Source organism: Buteo buteo, chromosome 2, assembly GCF_964188355.1.
Source record: "Buteo buteo chromosome 2, bButBut1.hap1.1, whole genome shotgun sequence".
NCBI lineage: Eukaryota > Metazoa > Chordata > Aves > Accipitriformes > Accipitridae > Buteo > Buteo buteo.
Window position 1 is genome coordinate 77,752,494 of NC_134172.1, and position 19,469 is coordinate 77,771,962.

Below are 19,469 nucleotides of genomic sequence, written 5' to 3' on the forward strand. Positions count from 1 at the left end.
CCTCAGCTAGGAGAGGTAGGTCCCTTCCAACTGAAATACTCCATTCTATTCTGTTCTATTCTATTCTGTTCTATTCTATTCTGTTCTATTCTATTCTGTTCTATTCTATTCTGTTCTATTCTATTCTGTTCTATTCTTTGCATCCATTTGCTGACAGTTGGTTCTCATGGTATAGCATGAAACCAGCTCCTGGCATTTCATATAAGCTGACGGCACATGACGAATGCCACCCAGAGCCATCCCCACGTCAGTCGGTGCTAGAGCAGCCTCCTTCCTTACCCTCACAGCAGTCCTGCCACAAGCGGAGGTCCACTGTGGAAATCTCTTCGCAGCCGACCATGCCCTGCGGGTACGACGCCACCCGGAATACATCTCTCTGGAGCTGCTGGATGTGGTCACTGTTGTCACAGATGACACGAGCAAGGGATGTCTGTCTGATCTGAGTCAGCTGCGCCGGTGTGAAGACTCCAGGATTCTCATACCAAAATCTGCAATGGGTTGTAATCACAGCATGACTCAGGAGTAGGAGAAGATGGGGAGTGAGGCTGGGAGAGGGAGAAGCGTTCCCCTACATCTGTGTGGCAGCACCCACACCCCTCAAAAAGGAGCTTTTATTCTGGTGTCAGGCAGCTGCAAACACAGACTGCCCTTTTCTGAACCCAGGAACCCCCATGAGCTGCTGGTTGGAGCTGCAGGATGCCACCACCTGCAGGTACAGCCCCTTGGAGGGGATTCCCAAGGTTCAGACGGCTCTGCTGTAGCACGTTGGGGCACGGGTGAACAATGCTCCTGCCCTAAGTGTATCGAGGGCAAAGATGTGTCTCATTCACACAAGCACCAAATAGGAATTGGACAGGAGCTGCTGTGGACATTTGCTAGCATTTTCATGAGACATTGGGCACATCCTCAGTGGTGCTCAGTGTCCTGCAGTGAAATGAGAATCATTAAATCAGGAAAGAACACATTGACAGTAACTGTAGCAAGTCCTTTTGCAAATGCACAGGACAGAGGAGACTCTTCCTTGTATCATAAGACCAGAAATAATAAAAAATTACAGGTTCTCTTACTCCCTGTAGGGAGCAAATCCCCCCAAACAGAATAGCAAAGACTTTGGGTTGACTCCGATGATAATACCTGTCTCCATCCCTCAGCCTTCTGAACTGTGTCGTTAACAGGCACATCAGCGTTGGTCCAACTCTGGTACCAGGAACAAGATCTTCCACCATCAGTGCTGGAAACAGGTCAATATTTTTGGTAGTTCCATATAAACTGCAGGATAACAGATATTAAAAAAACAGTTAAAAGACTATCCAAGAATGGGGATAATATAAATCTGATCCCGTCATAGGAATTTGTACGCAAGGAACTCATCTGGACAATATTTATAATGGTCTTATCTAAAAGACAATGGGATGAAGGCCTGCCTTGGAAAGAGGTGGCCAGTGCAGATAGGATGTAGTTTAGTCTCACTGGAAAATAGCTCCAAGGCTCAATCTGCTCCCAAACTACACCACAGCAGTGCCTGATGACATTCCACACAGAACCAGACGGATCACTTGGAAAGACCTCATTTGTCTTACCCCGTTCTTAAACCACAGCTATTACCCTATCTTAACATCTCTGAGTAGCAATATCTGGGAAGATTATTTGATGGGTGTCCTGGGAGAAGCAGAAACTTTTCACTGACTGATCTCCAGTGATTTTGATGCTTCCAAGTCCAGGCTACAGTACCTCCTGAGCTTTTCTCTGATCTCCAAGTTCTTGATCTCATTTCTGAGGTCCTCAAACTCCTGTGCAGATGAGAGGTTGCAGAAGACCCTGAAGTCGTTGTAAGGTGGGATGCCGTGGTCTCGCCCTCTCTGGATATTGATAGCAGCCAAGTCCAGTGAGACAGAGTGTGCCATGGAGAAGAGTTTCTCCGTCAGCTCCATGTTGAGGAGTTCGGAGGGGACGCGCATTTTCCCAGGAACCCCAAACAGCCCACGGAGGAGGGGGTCAATCCCACCCTCCTGCGTGATCCTGAAAGGGGAGAAGAAGGCCTTGTGCAGGGGGATGTGGCCTTGGCGGATGGGCTGGAAGGTTTCGTTCAGCCGGTACAAGATGGGGTTGATCAAGGTGTGCCCAAAGCGGAAGGCAGCAGTGGCAAAGGCGTTGAGAATCCCCGCGTTGACGTTGGGGTCGTAGCCTTTGTACTCACCCAGCATCTTCATCCCAGCTTCCCCAAGGACCTTGGGGAGCCACTGGGCATAGGTGATATGCTGCATCTGGGCACCCACAATCTTCCGTGCCTCGTGATACAGGAGATCTCCATCCCAGTGGGGATTGAGGGCCGACAGCTCTGTGGCAACGCGGTTGTGCTCCCTGAACCAAAGCGTGTGCATGGCCGTGAGACCCAGCTGCTCGTTGGCACGGTGGTCTCCTGCCAGGAAGCACGGCACGGGGCTCTCGTTCTCATCTCTCATGCACTCGGTGGGTGGCCCCACAGCAAAGGGAAGGAGATGCTTCCCCGAGCCAGGCACAACTTGCCCTCGCTTCAGCAGCCCATTTTGGCTGCTCAGATCCCGCAGCTCCCGCGATTCCTGCTCTGTGCTGCCATAAACATTGGAGGCATCGATGTAAGACGTCAAGTGGTTGATCTGCTCCCTGGCGTAGACGGAGTTCATCAGCAGGGAGGTCATCCCGCTGCCGCACACAGGGCTCGAGCGGACAAAGAACATGCAGCGCCCGTTCCTCACGCGGGGGTCGTTAGCAGGGACCATGACGGAGAAGCAAGGCGGGTCGTTGCTGCACACCTCGCTGCAGGGCGCTCCGTCTGAGAAGCGGGACATGCTAATGGCTGCCACCGTTTGGTCCATGTCGTGGTCCAGAAACTGGCCCCACTGCATGAGCATGTGCGTGAACTGGTCATCAGGGGTGACGGTCTCAGTCCCGACCATGGCGGTAGAGACGAGGCGAGGTAGAGGAAGGGGCAGGTCCCTGGCATCTTCTGCCATGGAAAACCCCCGGGGGAGGTTAAATCCGTTCTGGTAGGCGGGTTTCAGGAGCCTCTGGAAGGCTGTGAGAGACGCACCCCACATCGGGTGCTGGAGGTTGTTGCAAGAGCCGTCGTGGGTCCTGTACTTCTTGTGGAAGCAGATATCCGAGCAGTTCGGTGTGCGGCGGTGGGCAGAGCAGCCCGACAGGTTGGCAATCATGTTCAGGTAGTGAGGGGACACCAAGTCATTGTACCGATAGCCTGTGAAGGTAAAAAGGCAAAGCACCAGGTCAGACCACGGCCACGGCAGCCATCCGGTTCCTACTGTCCCATGTAAGGGCTCCGCGTGAAACCCGCTGCTGGGTGGGCAGGGGAAAGCCGGGTCTCTGATCGTCGTGTTGCTGTGTAATTTATGGAAGGCAAATGAAGCACAGGATCATATCAGTCCCATAAAGAAGAAAAGAAAGGGAAAAGAGTTTAGTATAAACTGCATAGAGGTGGAAACCAGAAATGTTGTGACTGGTAGACCAAACCGTGGGGGTGGTCTCGGTCTCCATTCTAGGTTTATTTTACGTCTCTCTGGGTTGTTACTGCAACCTCGAGCACCATCAACCATCCAAACTCTACGTGACAAGCAGCAGGGAAGCTGTGGGTGACTGCCAGGGCGCTACGCCATGCGAAAGCGCTGAATAATGCTGTGCTGTGCGGATGCTGACAGACCAACGAGGAGGAGAGGCTGGCAGTCCGACCAGCTCAGACGAGACCTGCAGCCTGGAGAGAGACTCCTCGCACCCTGGAATACATCCAGGCAGGAAAAAATATTTACAGGCCCCAAATGTACATGCCTGCTACATGATGATTCACACGTATAGGTAGAAACATGCAGTGTATGGGAATGCTTGCTGTATACAAAGGAAGTCCCAGCTAGCAAGTTTTGAAGTCCAGCTGCTGGATGCTTGGACATCACTAAACATTTCTGGTGTTGCATTGCTTTGTTGCTTGCTATCCTGCCTCGATAAAAGGAACCCGAGTGGCTGGAACCTATCTGAGTTTGTAGCTAAGAGGTCAAAAGAGTAGGGAGGCAGAGGAGTGATATCCCCCTTCTGCTGTTACAGCATCCGAATACTCCAGAGTTTACAGTATTTTTCTCATTGCCACTTGGAGGGCAGGAAACATCTCTGACTACGCTGCTGAGGGACTGAACCTCAGATCCACAAAGGTACTCCTCTGTGAGTTAGATGACTAAATATTTTTAAAGATTAGAGCTTCCACAGCCAGTCAAGAAATCTTTAGCAAAACGGGGAACTGAAAATACTTTCCTGAGCACCGGGTCGGTATGGTAAACGCAAGACCAGCCTCCGGCTGTTATGAAAACCGTGAGATGTAAGAGAGAATTGCAACCCAGAGAACACATTTCTTGATATGCCCCAAATTGACCTGGACTTTTGGTACACTGCTGCACTACTTAAACTTTCTGCATGTCTACACATTGTTGTTTTAATTTAATCCTGGGCATGAAGTTAAGAAGGGAAATAAAATCTCTCCTACCTGTGACATTCATATCCACGATTAGACCTTGTTGCACGTGTTCCTGAATCAGCTGCAAGGTCCTTTCAAAGATCTCACCTGCCCTGGCTGTTTCAATGGTGTAGGGGTCTCGGGGGTAACGGAAGAGAGCCAGCAAGTCATTGGGGGTCTTGGGGCGTCTGTTTTGAGGAATTAGAAGTGATGCGGGAACATTAAAATAAATAGACTCTGTTCAGAGCAATGAGACTCTACAGGCAGCAAGAGTCAGGCTCTAAGCCTGGTCTGGTGCTTGACCCCCAAAACTAGTGCATAAGACCCATGTGGCTTACCTGCATATTGCAGATGATTAAAGAAAGGATATTTTTCCCCAGGAAAATACACATATTTAATTTCCTCAGCATCTCCTGTTTTTTTCCTGCCATAGTAATTTATTTTTCACTTTTCAACAGCTGAAACCCAGAGGTTTTGGGCTTAATATAAACTATCTTTTCAATAAAAATGTATATTGGGGTGGAAGAGGAAGGAATTACCATTCACTTGAGAAGTCATTTTTCACTGAGGAAATGCTTAGAATATTATATTATTACTTCTGTTCACCCTACACAAAGTCAGCTGCATTTATAAAATGACTATGCCGATTATTTTCTTTTCTATGCACTGTCTCTGGAGGCAACTCCAGCTGACAAAATATATGTTGCAGATATAAGTGACATTAAGAGGTGATAGTCATGTACCAGATTCTTCCAGAATCCCAAATGCCTGTTATGAAGCTCTATCACATCCCTACATCCTACATGGTGCAGCTTCAACCTCCGATACTCAAAACAATACCGTAGCTTTCATTTGCGGATTGTCAATGACAAAATGAGATTTGAGAAAGCTTCATTCATTGTCGTCTTTATCTGTTTTCTCTTTCAAGTCTCAGATCGTGGCACTTCACACACTTACTTGCTAAACAGCTCAGTGCGTGTTGAATTGATGGCGTGGTCCACACTGCTGATGGCTTCCCGTATCGATGTGGCTACAAACGTGTCGCCGCTCCGACCAATGTCCGTGGCTTTCCAAAGCAGAAAGAAAAAACAAAATATCCTAAATTCACCTCGATATTAATTTGCCTTTCAAGCTCAAGAAAATCTGTGTATCAGTACAAGCCCCATAGTTACTCCACTGCAGGTCAAACTGCGTTTCCATTTGCAACATAAACATAATGAATTTATTTTTTTAAACAGATATTCTGAAGAAGAAATTAACTGCTTGAAGGTGATTTTTTCAGGAGATGGCTGTGGAACACATAGTCAGAGTTTGCTCCTGTACAGCTTTGCAAATAAATGCCTGTTTTGGTTGGTGGTTAAACTGGAAAAAGAAAATGTAAAAATCACAGCGGGTTAACCCAAAAGAATGTATTTAATTCCCACAAAGGAAACTTCTAAAGGTCATGAAATTCATTTGAATGTATTGCTCATATATTAATTTTCCATTTGTGGAACACTTCTAATTCAGTTCAAATTTAGTGTTAACACATCAGATACATAATTTTAAATCAAAAAAGTAAGCTGTTGTTTGAATACCTTCAGAAGTAAACACATGTATTCTTAAAAATTACTACAGAATGCATTTCTTAAGCCAGGGCCCTTGTCACGTCTGTACAAACCAGTTCCCATTTGGCTACCGGTGTATGTAATAACCCGATGGAAAATGAGATATCAGTCAGGAATAAATCACAGAAATTATTTCAGGAATAATTTCAGACAACAAAGAGATTTCAGATTATTCTCAGCTCCTTGCATACAATCCCTGTATAGAAAATGATACTAAATTCATCTAATAAGCTACTCGCTATCCATGCTGGTTATTCCTGTGTGCTTGAGGAATAGCCCCTTACTTATATTTTTAACCTTATTGCTTGCCTTTGATTTTTTTTCCTTGCCAGTTCTTCCTTATCATCTAAGAAGTACAATTTCCACTCTTGACCTCTGGTTTGACTAGCAGAGGAGCGCTACTCCTCTTTATTCATTACAGCTTCCCTAATGCACAGAGCAGTAGCTTGAAAACGAGCGACTTATTTCCCATCCCCAAGGGTCGGAGCAAACGTTTAAAACCCTGTATTTGCAGCGACAATGTTGTTCTCCTTCTCCCTCCCCTGGTGTGCGAGGTTACGGTCAGACGATGACTTGTGAGCGTGTTGGCACATTTTAATAAGTTTCTCCCTCCCAGCAGAGGCAGTAACTACACGCACGCCGACAGCTCGGCTTGCAGGAGGCGGTTTAAGACAACACCTTTGGCTTTGCAGGGAGCAATTGCAGCTCAGCTGAGAAAACAGCGAGGAGCAGCTGAGAGGTGCGTGGGCTTTCACAGCCGAGCGACTCCGATCACGCCTGCGAGGGACCTGTCTGCAAAGAAGCTAAAGAAATAACAGAGTTATGCGTTCAAAGTGTAGGCGTGAACACAGCCCTTCCTCACACGAGAGCAAGAGAAGACTAGTGAGGACCACAGGAGATACCCTACCCGTGATGGTGAGCTGCATAGCGCTGGAGGTGAAGCCAAAGGGGTTTCTGGCTATGCACTCGTATCTGCCCTGGTCAGCCACGCCGAGGTCTTGAATGGAAAGGGTCCCGTCTTGGCTTATGTGGAACTTGCCGCTCTCTGTGATCTGGATACCCTCCTGTTGTCCCATCAAAAGACAGAAAACGTGTCAGGGTATGGAAAGCTTCCCATCACCCCAGCCTTCAGCCTATTCAGCAAACCCACAGACAGATGCAATGAACTAACGTGGCCACCAGATGTTAGCATTGCTCTTCCAAAGAAACCAGAAAGCTGTCCAAGGACAGCTGGTCCTGCCTGGACCCCCAGCAAGTTCCTTCTGGACCTCCTCCTGGTCCACCTCCAGGCACTCACTGCAGGGCACAGACAACCCACCCATTTCTCGGCACTTCTTACAGACGGGCTGGCTGGAGTGAGCGCTGTGCCCTGATGCTGTCACAGAAGTTTCGTGGCAGATAAAGTAAGTTTAAATGTCTTCAGTTTGGGGACAACCTGAAACTGATGGATTTTTGCTGGCCTCGAACTGCAGATACCAGCTTTTTCTGGCTCTGGGCAGCATCGCTGATCAAAATGCTGCGAGCAGCACCACGCTCCAACCCAACCTCTCAACCTGGCTGGTAGCAGAAGTGGCTTCAGGTTTTACTTTTTTATTCACCTGTTTTCTTACCATCTTTCTGCTGCCCTGCCCCAGTCTAATGCTTACTCTGCTGCCCTCCCACCAGGCTTTTTTCTTCTGCTCCTACTGTTGGGCTGGAGCCCACCTCCCATGAGACCTCCGCAGGGTAACTGAGGCTCAAGCATTTTCCCCTCTAATTTGTTCCGTGCCTGACTGTGCTCAAAGGCAGGGCAGGTCCCACTGAAGGTCACAGGTACTACAGCACAGCAGGAAAAAGTCTGAAGAGCTTCATCTAATAAATTCTTGAAAAAAGCAGCCAGGCTGCAGTGTGATTTTGAGGGATTGTGGCTTTGCCCCATCAAAGCTGGAGCCAACCAGCAACATCCAGTTCCACCACTGGGAATCCTGGAAATAAGGGCAAACTACTTAGAAAAAAAAAAAAACATTTTCAGTTTTTTTCCAGGAATAGCCAATCAAGCGTTTCTAACATCCTGGAAGGTCACTGGCTTCGAGTTACTCATTTGGAAGGAAGAACAAGAAAAACCAGGAATGTGGATTGCAAGGCTTCGAGCCTCAGAAAGAGCACTGTTCTTTTAGACCATTAAAAACCCCAAATCAGTGGAAACGTTGGTCTTTAAATTTTCATCAAACACAATTGCAGAAACTGATTTAACTAGTTATGCTGGGAGAGGCATTTAACAAGAGAGTTGTTTAATGCCCCCACGGAGGAGCGTTCCTGCTTGCCGGTGACTGTCGAGTACACGAAATCATCTCTTACTTTGACCCAGGTTATGGTGGGCCGCGGATCTCCTTGGGCAGTGCAGGTAATGGCAACGTCCTGGCCTGTCTCTGCCACCACGTCTTGGGGGGGATGAAGGAACACGGGTATCACTGTGCAACACGGGGGAAAAAAAGTCACAACTGCAAGAAATGCATCAAAGAAAACAGAGAAATCTGTGCGCAAAACATCTCCGTATGGGCAAACCAGGGCTGCTGGGCTCTTTCTGCTGTTGCAAGGGCTCTTCAAAGGGGTGTCAGTTTACCCGTGCTCTCTGTCTCTCTACCAAGTCCTCTGTAATTTACATTCATTATTTTCTGCTCCTGTGTGTCTCTGTAATTGTGGGGCAATTACATAGGAATGTGCTGGGTTCTCCGTCATTGAAAATCGTTAATTCAAAGGCTTTCTAGAAAAGATGCTCTAGCTGAAACAAGGCTCGTGAATTGATTCAGGAGTTATCGGATGAGGCTCTCTGGCAAGTGTTAGTCAGGTCAGATTAAATAATTATATTGATCTTGCTGGTCTTAAAATATTCTGTGAATTCTGTGCTTGAAGCATCACTAATTTCATGTTTCTAGATAGTTGCCTTCCCTCCAGTCTACCATTAGTAAAATTCTGCCATGTTTATGAACAAGCAGGGATGTTTGCTTATTTAGAATGATTACTTACATGGGAACAAAAGAGAAAATTAAAATATGAAAGCATTCCTGTGTCACTCGTATTTTACAGAGGCTTGATTGTAGAATACCTAAATTTAGGTTGAACCTACGACCTGGTTGCTAATGTTTAAGACAAATGTGTCCAGAGCCAGAGTTAAATCTTCCTGAGAAGGAATCATTTTGTTTTGCAGAATATTTCATTTTAAAAAGTATCTTACAATTCATTCTGTAGGAAAGCCAAAATTAAAAAATAGGAAAAAAAAAAACCACTAAGAATTTAATTAATACATTTTTTTGTAAATTATCCAACAAAAATCCTTTGTTTCCATTCCCAAAATCATTTTCTTAATGACAACTCCCCAACATATTAAAGGGCCCCATTTTTCACTCAAACTGGTCAGATATCAGAGCTCATCTGCTGGCTGTTAAAGGTCATTTCTGATCACATAACCTTGCCCTAGTGTTTATTTGTGCAGATGCCAAACGATACCATCCCGTTCCCTGGCCACACCAGATGACTTTCATTCCCACGGTTATACTTTTTCTGGACTACCAGATAAATTTTCAAGGAACACTGAAGCAGCTTCTTCCAATTTACAAATCTTGGCCCTCTGGAAACCTCTTTAACGTTTCCCATCAACTGATGGAGCTCTCAGGGCTAGATGTCTGCTCCCAGGCAAAAGCAAAATCCCATCCCATAGGAACCAGGGCAATTCCCTGCCTTGTCAGACAGTGTGTTATATACTGTAACATTAAATTAATAAACCCATTTGCCAGCCCTTATTTCCCACAGCCTCACCAGCTTACCTCGTGGGGTCACCGACAGCTGTACCGGGAGCGTCCTCACTCCGATGGCACTGATGGCATGGCATTCGTACTGGCCTTGGTCATGCAAAGCAACCCTCATCACCCGCAGGGTACCCGTGGAGAGGATGCTGTGCCTCCGGTCACTCGGCAGTGGCCCACCTGGACAAACAAGCAGTGCGATTTGTTAATAGTCTGTGAGATTTCTCTGCCCATCACTGGAGGTATCTGTGTGATGGTTAAAAATTTAATTTCCTTCCCAACATGACATCAGCCACCCTGAAATACCATCTTCATCATGCTAAGTGAGGAACAGGACAGATGCTGCTCTTCTCACACCCAGGATCATGACTGAGTTGTCTTGTCTTAGCAACTGGAAAGGAGCTGGTACCCTTTTTCTTTCCTCCTAAGTCTTTCCTTAATGGAAACTGCAGATTTAGTGACACCTGATGGAGAGCAAATCTGTGTTCAATTATCCAAACGGGCTGTTCAATCAAATAAATGGAAAAATTTAGCATTGTCTTTTTAAATTTGTTGCTTTGATTTTCTTTGGTTTGGAAACTATGTTGTTTCAATATTCCCTCTATTTAAGGAGAAAAATTGAAAATTAAAATGCCTTACCAAACCCAAACAAAATTATTAGAACTTCTCAGTTTAGCAACTTTTTTTAAGACTCCATTTTCCTCCAAATAAGAGCTCTCTTTATTCATCCCAAATACCAAAAGGAATCTGAATCCTCCCCACACTGTCAAAAGTGGCTTTGGGATGAGCGATGCTCCATCAGTTCTCCTCCTCTTGTCTTGTTCTTAGCGCGCCTTCCGTGAAAGCACTGTAAAGCCTGGCTGATCTTTGGATTGCCGAGTGACCTAGCAAACCTGGTTACAAAGCAGTTATTAACCTTACTTCTTGTCACTGTGCTCCTTTCCACATCTCTAAGAGATGCCTTCTGAAATCTGGGCAATGGAGGAAAACAGGTTAAAGGAGATGGAGAACATGCTGGTGGAGGAGAATTTCAGCTGGTCTTTCTTAACTCCGCATCAGGGCTATTGCTGTGGAAGCTGGAATACAATAGCCATGAATTCTCCACAGCACTAAACCATTAATTATGGCTTGTGAAGCATAAGGAAAAGTTGGAGGGCCTCTGGGCCAAGCGTTATTGGCTTCTGTCCCACAAAGTGCTGGATGGGATCAGTTCAGTGGAGCCAGCACTAACAACCACCCGAGACTTTAAAAGTTCACCACCACCTGTTGGCCCAAAGTGTTTTTTCCTAACCTAAAAGAAACCTCAGAGGTGTGTCAGTGGTGAACGGTGCTCTTCTGCACCGTGCTCCCCGAGAGGAGCAAATCAATGACAGTGATGGAGAGCCGGTACATGGTGATATCCACTGACTTGGAGTGTCCAGACCTTCCCTTTTCAAAGAAGGCAGGAGGAAGTTCGAGGCTGTTCGTGGGTTTCATGCCGATGAAAACCAGCACACTCCTTCCTTCTGACACGATGACTCAGTGTGTCAAAGACCCAAGAGGCTCCCTCCTCAGTGCCTAACATCGTTCTTGGTGATCTACAACACACCTCCTAGAGTGACTAGGTCTGTGCTGATCACCATCTGTCCAGTGTCACCACTGCAAGTCATCGCCCTGGACCATCAGCTCAGCTGTTCTCACCCACATCCCGTGGATGATAGCATGGGAGAGAAAGAAATCGTGAGTCAAGTGAGGCAGTACCTGCCCTCGTCCAGGCAATCACGGGTGGAGGATGACCCTCAGCAGAGCACGGGAAATCCACGCTTTGTCCCTCAGTTACTGTCTGATCAGTGGGAATGAGGAGAAACCTGGGAGAATCTGGAGGGGAAAGCAATGACTGAGCAGCAGGAAAAACTCAGGCAGCAAGCTCAGGTTAATTCTCAGTTCATGGGAGCAGAACCAGTCACATGGCTGAAATACAGCCCCCTGACCGAACACTGCATCCCAGAAATGTCATCAGCCTGGGACTCCTCACCTTGCACTATGATCCTTGCTGTCGCCTGGACGGATCCCTCGGTGTTGCTGGCATTGCAGTTGTACTGGCCCTGGTCTGAAAAAGTGACGTTCTGAATGAAGAGTCCTCCAGAGCTGGTGATAGCAAAACGGGAATCCTGCGGTAAAGGAGAGCCTGTGCCAAGGGTCCAGCTGATGCGAGGGTGGGGGTGCCCAGAGACCCCACACTCCAAGGTGACGCTTTCCCCAATCAGCACTTCAGTGTTCTGCGGCTGGATCACAAAAGTGGGCTTGGCTGGAAGGAAATGAGTGCTTCAGAAACCAGAAGCTCTGCTGCCTGCTCGGTTATGGGCAGAAATTGCTGGGACTCCTCACACAACCCAGCTAGCAATCACCTGGCTCTTCCCTGACCTCCAAATCCTCGCCATGAGCAATTCCCCCAGCCCTATTGCTTCCTACCACCTCCTCCCTCCCAGTCACTTAGTGCTGGAGCATCCCCACTCCTGTGTTCCCTTCACCCTTGATACATCTGGGCTGCAGAATTCATCCCAGCCTCCAAACTCCCTCCCCAGCCCCAAATTCCCTCTAAACCCCCAGTTTCCCACTCCTGTGAAGGAACCCCCTAAAGCTCAGACCACGCTACGCGGTTAGCCGCTCTCTTCCCCAGCACACCAAGAACATCTTGGCACGTACAAAGCTGGGACTGACTCTGACTTAGCTCCACTCCCAGCCCCAACCCGAGCTGGGCCTTCAAGGAGTGCACAAGGCTCAATTACATGGGGTGCCAAAATAGCGCAGCACGACTTCTTGCGTCTTGACCTCCCCAGCTATGTTCTTGGCCATGCACTGGTAGACGCCTTTGTCCGACTCCTTGGTATTCTGGATCATCAAGGTACCGTCTTGCAACAGGTTCAGGCGGTTGTCATCTTTCATGTCAATCTCATTACTGAAAAACAGCCACAAACAAGCAAAATCTCAAAGGAGTAAAGACTGGTGGTCTTGCCCCGAGCTGCTGGAGGAGCGGTGGGGCTTTGCATGCATTGCAAGTTGGTGTTCCTTGGAGCTATTCTGAGACTTCATGAAATTTATAGCAAGAGTTATGATTTACAGCACTGAACTTCAGCTCCAGCTCTGATTTACTCCCTGGGTGAGCTACTTTTTCTCTCACCACTGATTACATACGACATTTACAGCCCATCAGGAGAGCATACTGTTCCCATGCAATAGCATCGTTGCTATTGTCAGGGCATCTGGGCCTGGAAAGCTTGTTCTCGTTATTTACTAAGTGTAAATATAATTATGAATTAATATTGTTACTGTGTGCTGCCATTTCTATTAGTACGGGTTCAAAGGCCTCAGGGGGCCAAAAAAGCTCTGAGTAAGTCACCATGGGACCCCAACACAGCTTGGACTCCAACCCAACCCGAGCTGTGAAACATCTTCCTTCGTTCTACAATGACCTGCGACTCCTGGATCCCAGCCCGCGGCAGAAGGTCCCGCTGCTGCATCCCATTTGTCCCAGCATGAAGGAATCTTGGATGGCTGCAGACGATTGAAAGGGGAGAAGGGACCTCTCTCCCCCTAGGACAAAGGCTGAATCCACTATGCAAACTAATATGCTTGCTGGGCATTTATTTAATTCCCCTGATGTCTCCTCACTCTAGTCGTATCTCGTTTGCGGAACATTTATTATCATTACCCCTCTTACAATGCTATCTTTGGGAGCCTGCCAGCATTTCCCTAACAAAACCTTCCTTCCAGGGGGACTTAATTCAGCCATAAACTTTTGCTCTGTGCTGAAACTCTGCCTGGTGGGGAGTTAGCTGAAGAAGCATACATTGATCATTTTTATTAATAACCAAGCCCTACTCAGGCTCCCACAGACAAGAAGCTCGTAAAGCAGCAAAGTAACTTCACTTCCACAGTGGGCGACTGCTTGAGCACAGAATATTTTATTGTGCAGCATTTCCCAGAAACGCATCAGCATCTAGCATAGCCGTATATTTTTTCAGTGTTGCTGTATAGAATGATAATCTATACACTGCTTTGCAAGGTCTGTCTTTCAGTGGAGCACAGAGATTTTTCCCTTTGAAAAAAAGCCATTCTCCCAGCACACTAGGCCTTTAGTGAGAAAAACCTAGAGACTAGAAGCATTTCAGCAGTTAATAAATGGCAAGCATGGTGGCTTAGAGCAACATGAAATACTAATTTTATTCTTTTTCTGATCAAAAGACAATTGCTTTCAGCCTGCAGAGTACGTTTATGGGAAAGTTATAAGCTCTTGGAATCCATTACAAATGCAGATGAAATATTTCAAATGCAGATGAAAACACCACTTGGAATACGTGGTCACCAGAGAACACTATTAAAAGGGAGGTAAATACAACCCATGGAATACCCATTCTTTTTTTTTTTTTTTTTTTTTAATGTTGCGTGAAACAGCTTTTGTAATTACAGGCACTAACTGAAGAGCTCGATGCTTGAAAAACCTTTGCTACCCCAGGGCTCATTGTGTGCAACTTACTTGTTGTGCAGCCAAATAATCGCAGGCTTTGGGTTGCCTTCTGCCCTGCAGGTGAAATAAACTGTGTTTCCCAAGAGGACGTCGACATCGTGGGGTTGTGAGGTTATGCGAGGCCTCTCTGCAAAAGACCATTTTAACACAACCCAGTCTAGAGCAGCACAAAACCATCTACAGCCCAACCGGAGTGTAGTGGGTAACGCAACACCCATCCTGCAACCCCCGAGCAAGCTGGTACCGGCAGATCCCTAGGCACAACCCAGAGCCACCCCAGGACTTCTCACCAACATCAGCAAAAGTGACGTCAGGGAGGGAACAGCATCATTCATCTGAGCCCACCAAAAGCCCTGGAGAATCGAAGTGGCTGTTTCTATTGCCAGTATGTTGGGGTCCCCGCACAGCCCCAGGCAGCACTGAGAAAAAAACAGACCTGGCTGTACACTGGTTCACTACAGCTGCCCCAAAAGTTGGTCCCCATCTCCCCCAAAATAAGCGAAGTAGTCAGCGGCATCCTCACTTGGGTTCTTTTTCTGCCCCTGGCAGCCTGCTGCTCTCAGCAACTGCCTGCTCCATCTGAACGTAGTGCCAGCTCTCTGCAAATCACACAGAGCCAGCTCTCTGCAAATCACGCTACTTCCCTTTCAACAGGATTTCATTCATTATGCCCCTAATTCATCAGCCAATCCCTATTCAGCCAAGCCTTTCACTATGTGCTTCACTTTAAGATGTACTCAAGCACTAAGCAAGTTAAACATTTAAAGGATGTGCTAAAATAGGAAGGAATTTATGTACATGGTCTGGAGTGCTTGATCTTGATTCAGCAGAATACTTACCCGTCTAACAATCTGTGTGCTCACCAGTAATCCAGTAAAACCAGCTGAATTATTCATAAGATTAAGAACCTTCTCCAGTGGAAAGTCTGTGCCCTTACTCCTTAGACCGCAACTTAATGGCTTGGCAACTTATCCCCAACGGCAACGCCAGGACCAAACCCACCGCAGCCCGTTGGTACAAAACACTGACCCAGTGCAGATTTGCTCTGCTGGCTCACATCTGCTAAAAAGTGGTGGGTTAACTTGATGCCAGCAGGCTTCGTACTGACTCAGATATCAGCTGCCTGCATCATTAGAGCTTTACGCTGAATTATGCATCATTTGTCTTTCCCAGCTGGCACAATACCAGTGTAAAAGCCTAATGCCAGCAAAATCTTCCCACCAGGTGCTCTGGCTCATTTGACAGACATCCCACTGTGCGCCCATGCCTCAACCAGAACCAATTTACATTAACGGCTGTACCACGGCACCGGCTGTGTGTCGGGGACAGCTCGTTGTGCGCCACATCCACTTGTAGCGGGTCCCGCTCCATGTGTCCCCAGCTGCTTTCTCTAGACCCTTCCTATTCCCCCCTCCCTATTCCCCCTTCCCTTGAGGTTACAGACCCTTTTGTGCCAGTTCAACTCTTTGCGTGGCTGTGCCCTAAATTAAGCTGTGAAGTGGTCAAGATTTTGAAAAAAATAACAAAATCATAGGAAAAAAGCTGAATTCAAGCGAGAGCCCTTCAAAGTCCAGCTGATCTCACACATCTGGCACGGCCACGCACACAGCTGGACTGGCACATCCAGGAGGGATGCTAATAGCTGGCCGGGGTGAGTGGGAACATCTCAAACTGACTCCACCAGCGGTAAAGTATCAGGGAACCACAGCTGACGCTTGTGCCATCCTCTGCTGATGCCTGCACTTAAAAGTCAGAGTTTTGTCTTTTTCTATACGAAATATTTTACTTCAGAATTTTTCAGAACAAAACCTTTCATTTCAAAATGGCATTTTTCAGTGAGCAATTATCTAAATTTAAAGAATAACAGCTTAACAAATGCAATACACTACCACAGTCAAACAAAGCATTCAGCTATGTATCTGCTATACATTTGCTTAGGTTTTCAGTCGCGTTTCCAGCCATTGCAGCTCTCCCAGTGTTCCCCTTCTGTTCAACCTAACACGGGACATTTCTTCTGGTTGCTGGTTTAGCCACCGACCGCAGCAGGTCCTTTCCTGGCCCTACTCAATCTAAAAACCAAGATGACAACTGCCAGCCAAAAAAGAGCTGTCTTCAACCCCCCCACGACTGTCAGCTTTTTCTGCGTTATCCTGATAACTCGTGTGACCCCACTGGGACTTCCCCATTTCAGCAGTAAAACGGAGGGAGAAAGCAGGATGCCAGGATGGGAAAGAGGGAGGAAAAAGGGTGAAGGACACAATTCCGAGACCAAAGCCCAACTCCACGGGCTGAGGGTGGCCGGTGGAGGGGTTTGACCTTGCTCACCGCAGTTAAACTCCTGGGCGGTCAAGGTGACGATGGAGCGCCCGTGCAGGTCCCGAGGAGCCTCGCAGGTGGCAGCAGTCTGGATACTGCCCTGCTCGGCGTATTTCTTCAGCAGCTCAGCCAGCCACATCAAGTCGCAGTCGCAAAGCAAGGCGTTGGAGTCCAGCCGCCTGCAAGACCGAGGAAAAGGCAGTTCATTGCCCAGCCTCTGACTGCTGCCTCCTTCTCCGGGACACGGGAGGGGAAGAGCAGTGAAGGATCACTTGGCTGGTTTTCCCTGCATTTGATTATAGCCCAAATGAAAATTTGAGAGATTTCATTCCCACAATGGTCAAATAGGATGCTTAACCAAGTCAGAAGGATTTTGTTGAAAAACTAATGTTACCCATCACTCATTCCAGTTTCAAATGAAAATTATTCTGTTAAACTGGATTATGCATTTTTGGCTTAATTTGAGGCAAAGAAAGACACTGAAATACTGGATTTTCCCCCAGGATGGAGATTTCAACCTTTACTGAATTCTCTAAGAATGGCAGATAACACTGCCTCAGTTAGAGCTTTCCGTTCTGTTTCACTCTTAGCTCCAAAAAACTCCCCCTTGATTTTAGTGTGCATCGGATCAATCTCTTTCTGTGACCAGCTGCTAGAGGTTGTAGCATTTCTGCAAACTATAAGAACTTTTATTACTGCAACGTACCGTACGGAGCACCAGTGACCTCCCAGCGCACCCATGCTTTTCCCTCCACTGACCTCATTCCTCTGTGCAGTGCTATGCATAAGGATAAATAAAGACTATAGGGGGATTAGTTTATGCCTCCTTCCCCACTGACAGTTTTACAATAGATGGGTCTGGGCCATCGGAAAAAAACATGGAAGAAAGGTCGAATGTTTTCAGGGACAAACATTTGAGAATGTGAGATTTCACACAAGGCCACGATAGAGCATTTTATAGACATCCCACCTTTTTCTCTGACACATACAGACAACATTTCACAAGTTATTCCCTGTTAAAGAAAAGCGAAGCATTTTACCTGCTTGCAGAAACCACAGAGGGATGCAGTGAGAAACACATTATTTTCTTGCAGTTTAAAAGCATGGCAAAACACCAAAATTCTTTAGCTTTTGCTTTTTTTCCCCCAAAACGCATCATAGAACTTATTTCCAGAGATCATAAAAGACAAACAAAGCAAATCTCTGCAGGGTTTAAGCAAGCAAGTAAGCTTAAGAGACAGCCAGGTTATGTGGGAACAACACACCAGGGTATTCCTGCATGGGAGGAAAATCGTGCACCTGGGCACCCCTTGGAGTATTTTCAATCTGTAGAAAAAAAAGCCCTTCCTTTTATGACTATGATTTTCCCTGCCATGTTAGATACTGATCTGAAGACATGATAAAGGTCATATATGTGACCTGAAGTTCCTACATTTTCGAAGGATGTTTTATGGGTTCAAACCGTTGTGAGGACCTTCCAGGAATGTTCATTCCTGTGGCATTATTGAGCTGTAAGCAGATTATAGTTAGATTATAATTAGACACTAGCATGAAGAAACTACTAACTGGTTAAATCAGCTCTCATGTCCAATCAAAACTGTTTTATAAACTTAGCAGTGGCCTTAGAAGTGCAACAACTAAAAGCTTTGCCAACCAGGCACATTTTTCCTCAGGTCCTGGCCATCTGATCAAAGATAAACAATTGCTCTTTGCAGGCAATGTTTTTTACTTACAGCCGTTTGAGGGATTCCAGTTGAGAGAATGTCCCTGGATGAATCCTGGAAATCTTGTTGTTGTGCAAGAATCTGCAATGGGAGAACCCATGCCAAAACATTATTCAGTATTTGCACTACATGGATGATAACATCCCAGGTCAAAACTCAGTTTAAATACAAAGGCTACTCATCAAAACAGAGCTTAGTTTTTAAATTTACTGTGTTTGTTTCCATGAGCTATAGGGATTTCATTCATTTGCAAGTGCAATGCAATACACCAAAGTGGAGAGCGGGTGTGGACTGGAAATGGTGACTCAAGATGTGATGTAACAGGTTTAAACTGGAACCTTAACGTTAATCTGCTTCATGCGCTGCAAAGGGAGGAGAAAGGGCACGAAATCCCCACAGACTGGACCCACCCTATGCTTTCTGTGCCTGGGTCAGCTCCAGTTTAGAAGGCACCTTTTCTTTTCTCCCCTGCAGGAGACACGGCAATTTCATTGAAGTAAGGCTCCAGTAGAAGATGCTAGACAACTCATGCCCTAGACTCAATGCAGTTATTAACCCAAATCCATGAGTAAATCTAATTCAGACAACAACAGCCTAAGCCGGGCTTACCTCTGAACAAAGCCAACATAAATTGTCACTTCTCAAGTCTTAGCACACACATAAGACTCCCCAGTTCTTAGAAGAAAAAAACCCTGATTGCACTAAAATGCATCAGTGGGGACCAAGATGGGATAATTAACTCCCCATTCCCATAAGGGAGAGGGAAATTTACTTATGCCAGTTACATCTAAAACTCATAAGAGACCATTGATAAAAGATAGGAAGCAATTTTCGTAGAGAGTGGAACAGGAAAGAAATACAAAAGGAGTACAGCTTGTGTGCAAATGTCTGCATACACACATGTACATGCAAGTTCAGCCTAGTTGCCCAGCTTGGATGCTGACAAACCCTCCTCTAAAATTTAAATCCAGAATTTTTGTTGGATCAAATACAGCGACTGAGATCAGCCATGGTGTACTGATCCAGGTCTGAATTTTCCTA

At 46.6% G+C, this 19,469-nt stretch overlaps 1 protein-coding gene across 2 annotated transcripts in view; it reads right to left on the reverse strand.

Annotated features, from left to right (window-relative positions):
- Positions 1–19,469, reverse strand: part of LOC142027214 (peroxidasin homolog) — a 47,128-nt gene that overhangs the window by 4,832 nt on the left and 22,827 nt on the right. For both annotated transcript variants that reach the window (XR_012649049.1, XM_075020948.1), the window contains exons 6-19: positions 18,438–18,509; positions 16,714–16,883; positions 14,398–14,515; positions 12,650–12,819; positions 11,896–12,168; positions 11,622–11,738; positions 9,903–10,061; positions 8,437–8,549; positions 7,007–7,163; positions 5,450–5,558; positions 4,523–4,680; positions 1,732–3,235; positions 1,135–1,269; positions 280–488 (exon numbers count right to left, since the gene is read on the reverse strand). Coding sequence is in view for 1 of the 2 variants with exons in the window: in XM_075020948.1 (XP_074877049.1) it covers positions 280–488; positions 1,135–1,269; positions 1,732–3,235; positions 4,523–4,680; positions 5,450–5,558; positions 7,007–7,163; positions 8,437–8,549; positions 9,903–10,061; positions 11,622–11,738; positions 11,896–12,168; positions 12,650–12,819; positions 14,398–14,515; positions 16,714–16,883; positions 18,438–18,509 (3,464 nt within the window). In the remaining variant the exon portion in view is untranslated. The remainder of the gene's footprint in view (positions 1–279; positions 489–1,134; positions 1,270–1,731; positions 3,236–4,522; positions 4,681–5,449; positions 5,559–7,006; positions 7,164–8,436; positions 8,550–9,902; positions 10,062–11,621; positions 11,739–11,895; positions 12,169–12,649; positions 12,820–14,397; positions 14,516–16,713; positions 16,884–18,437; positions 18,510–19,469) is intronic.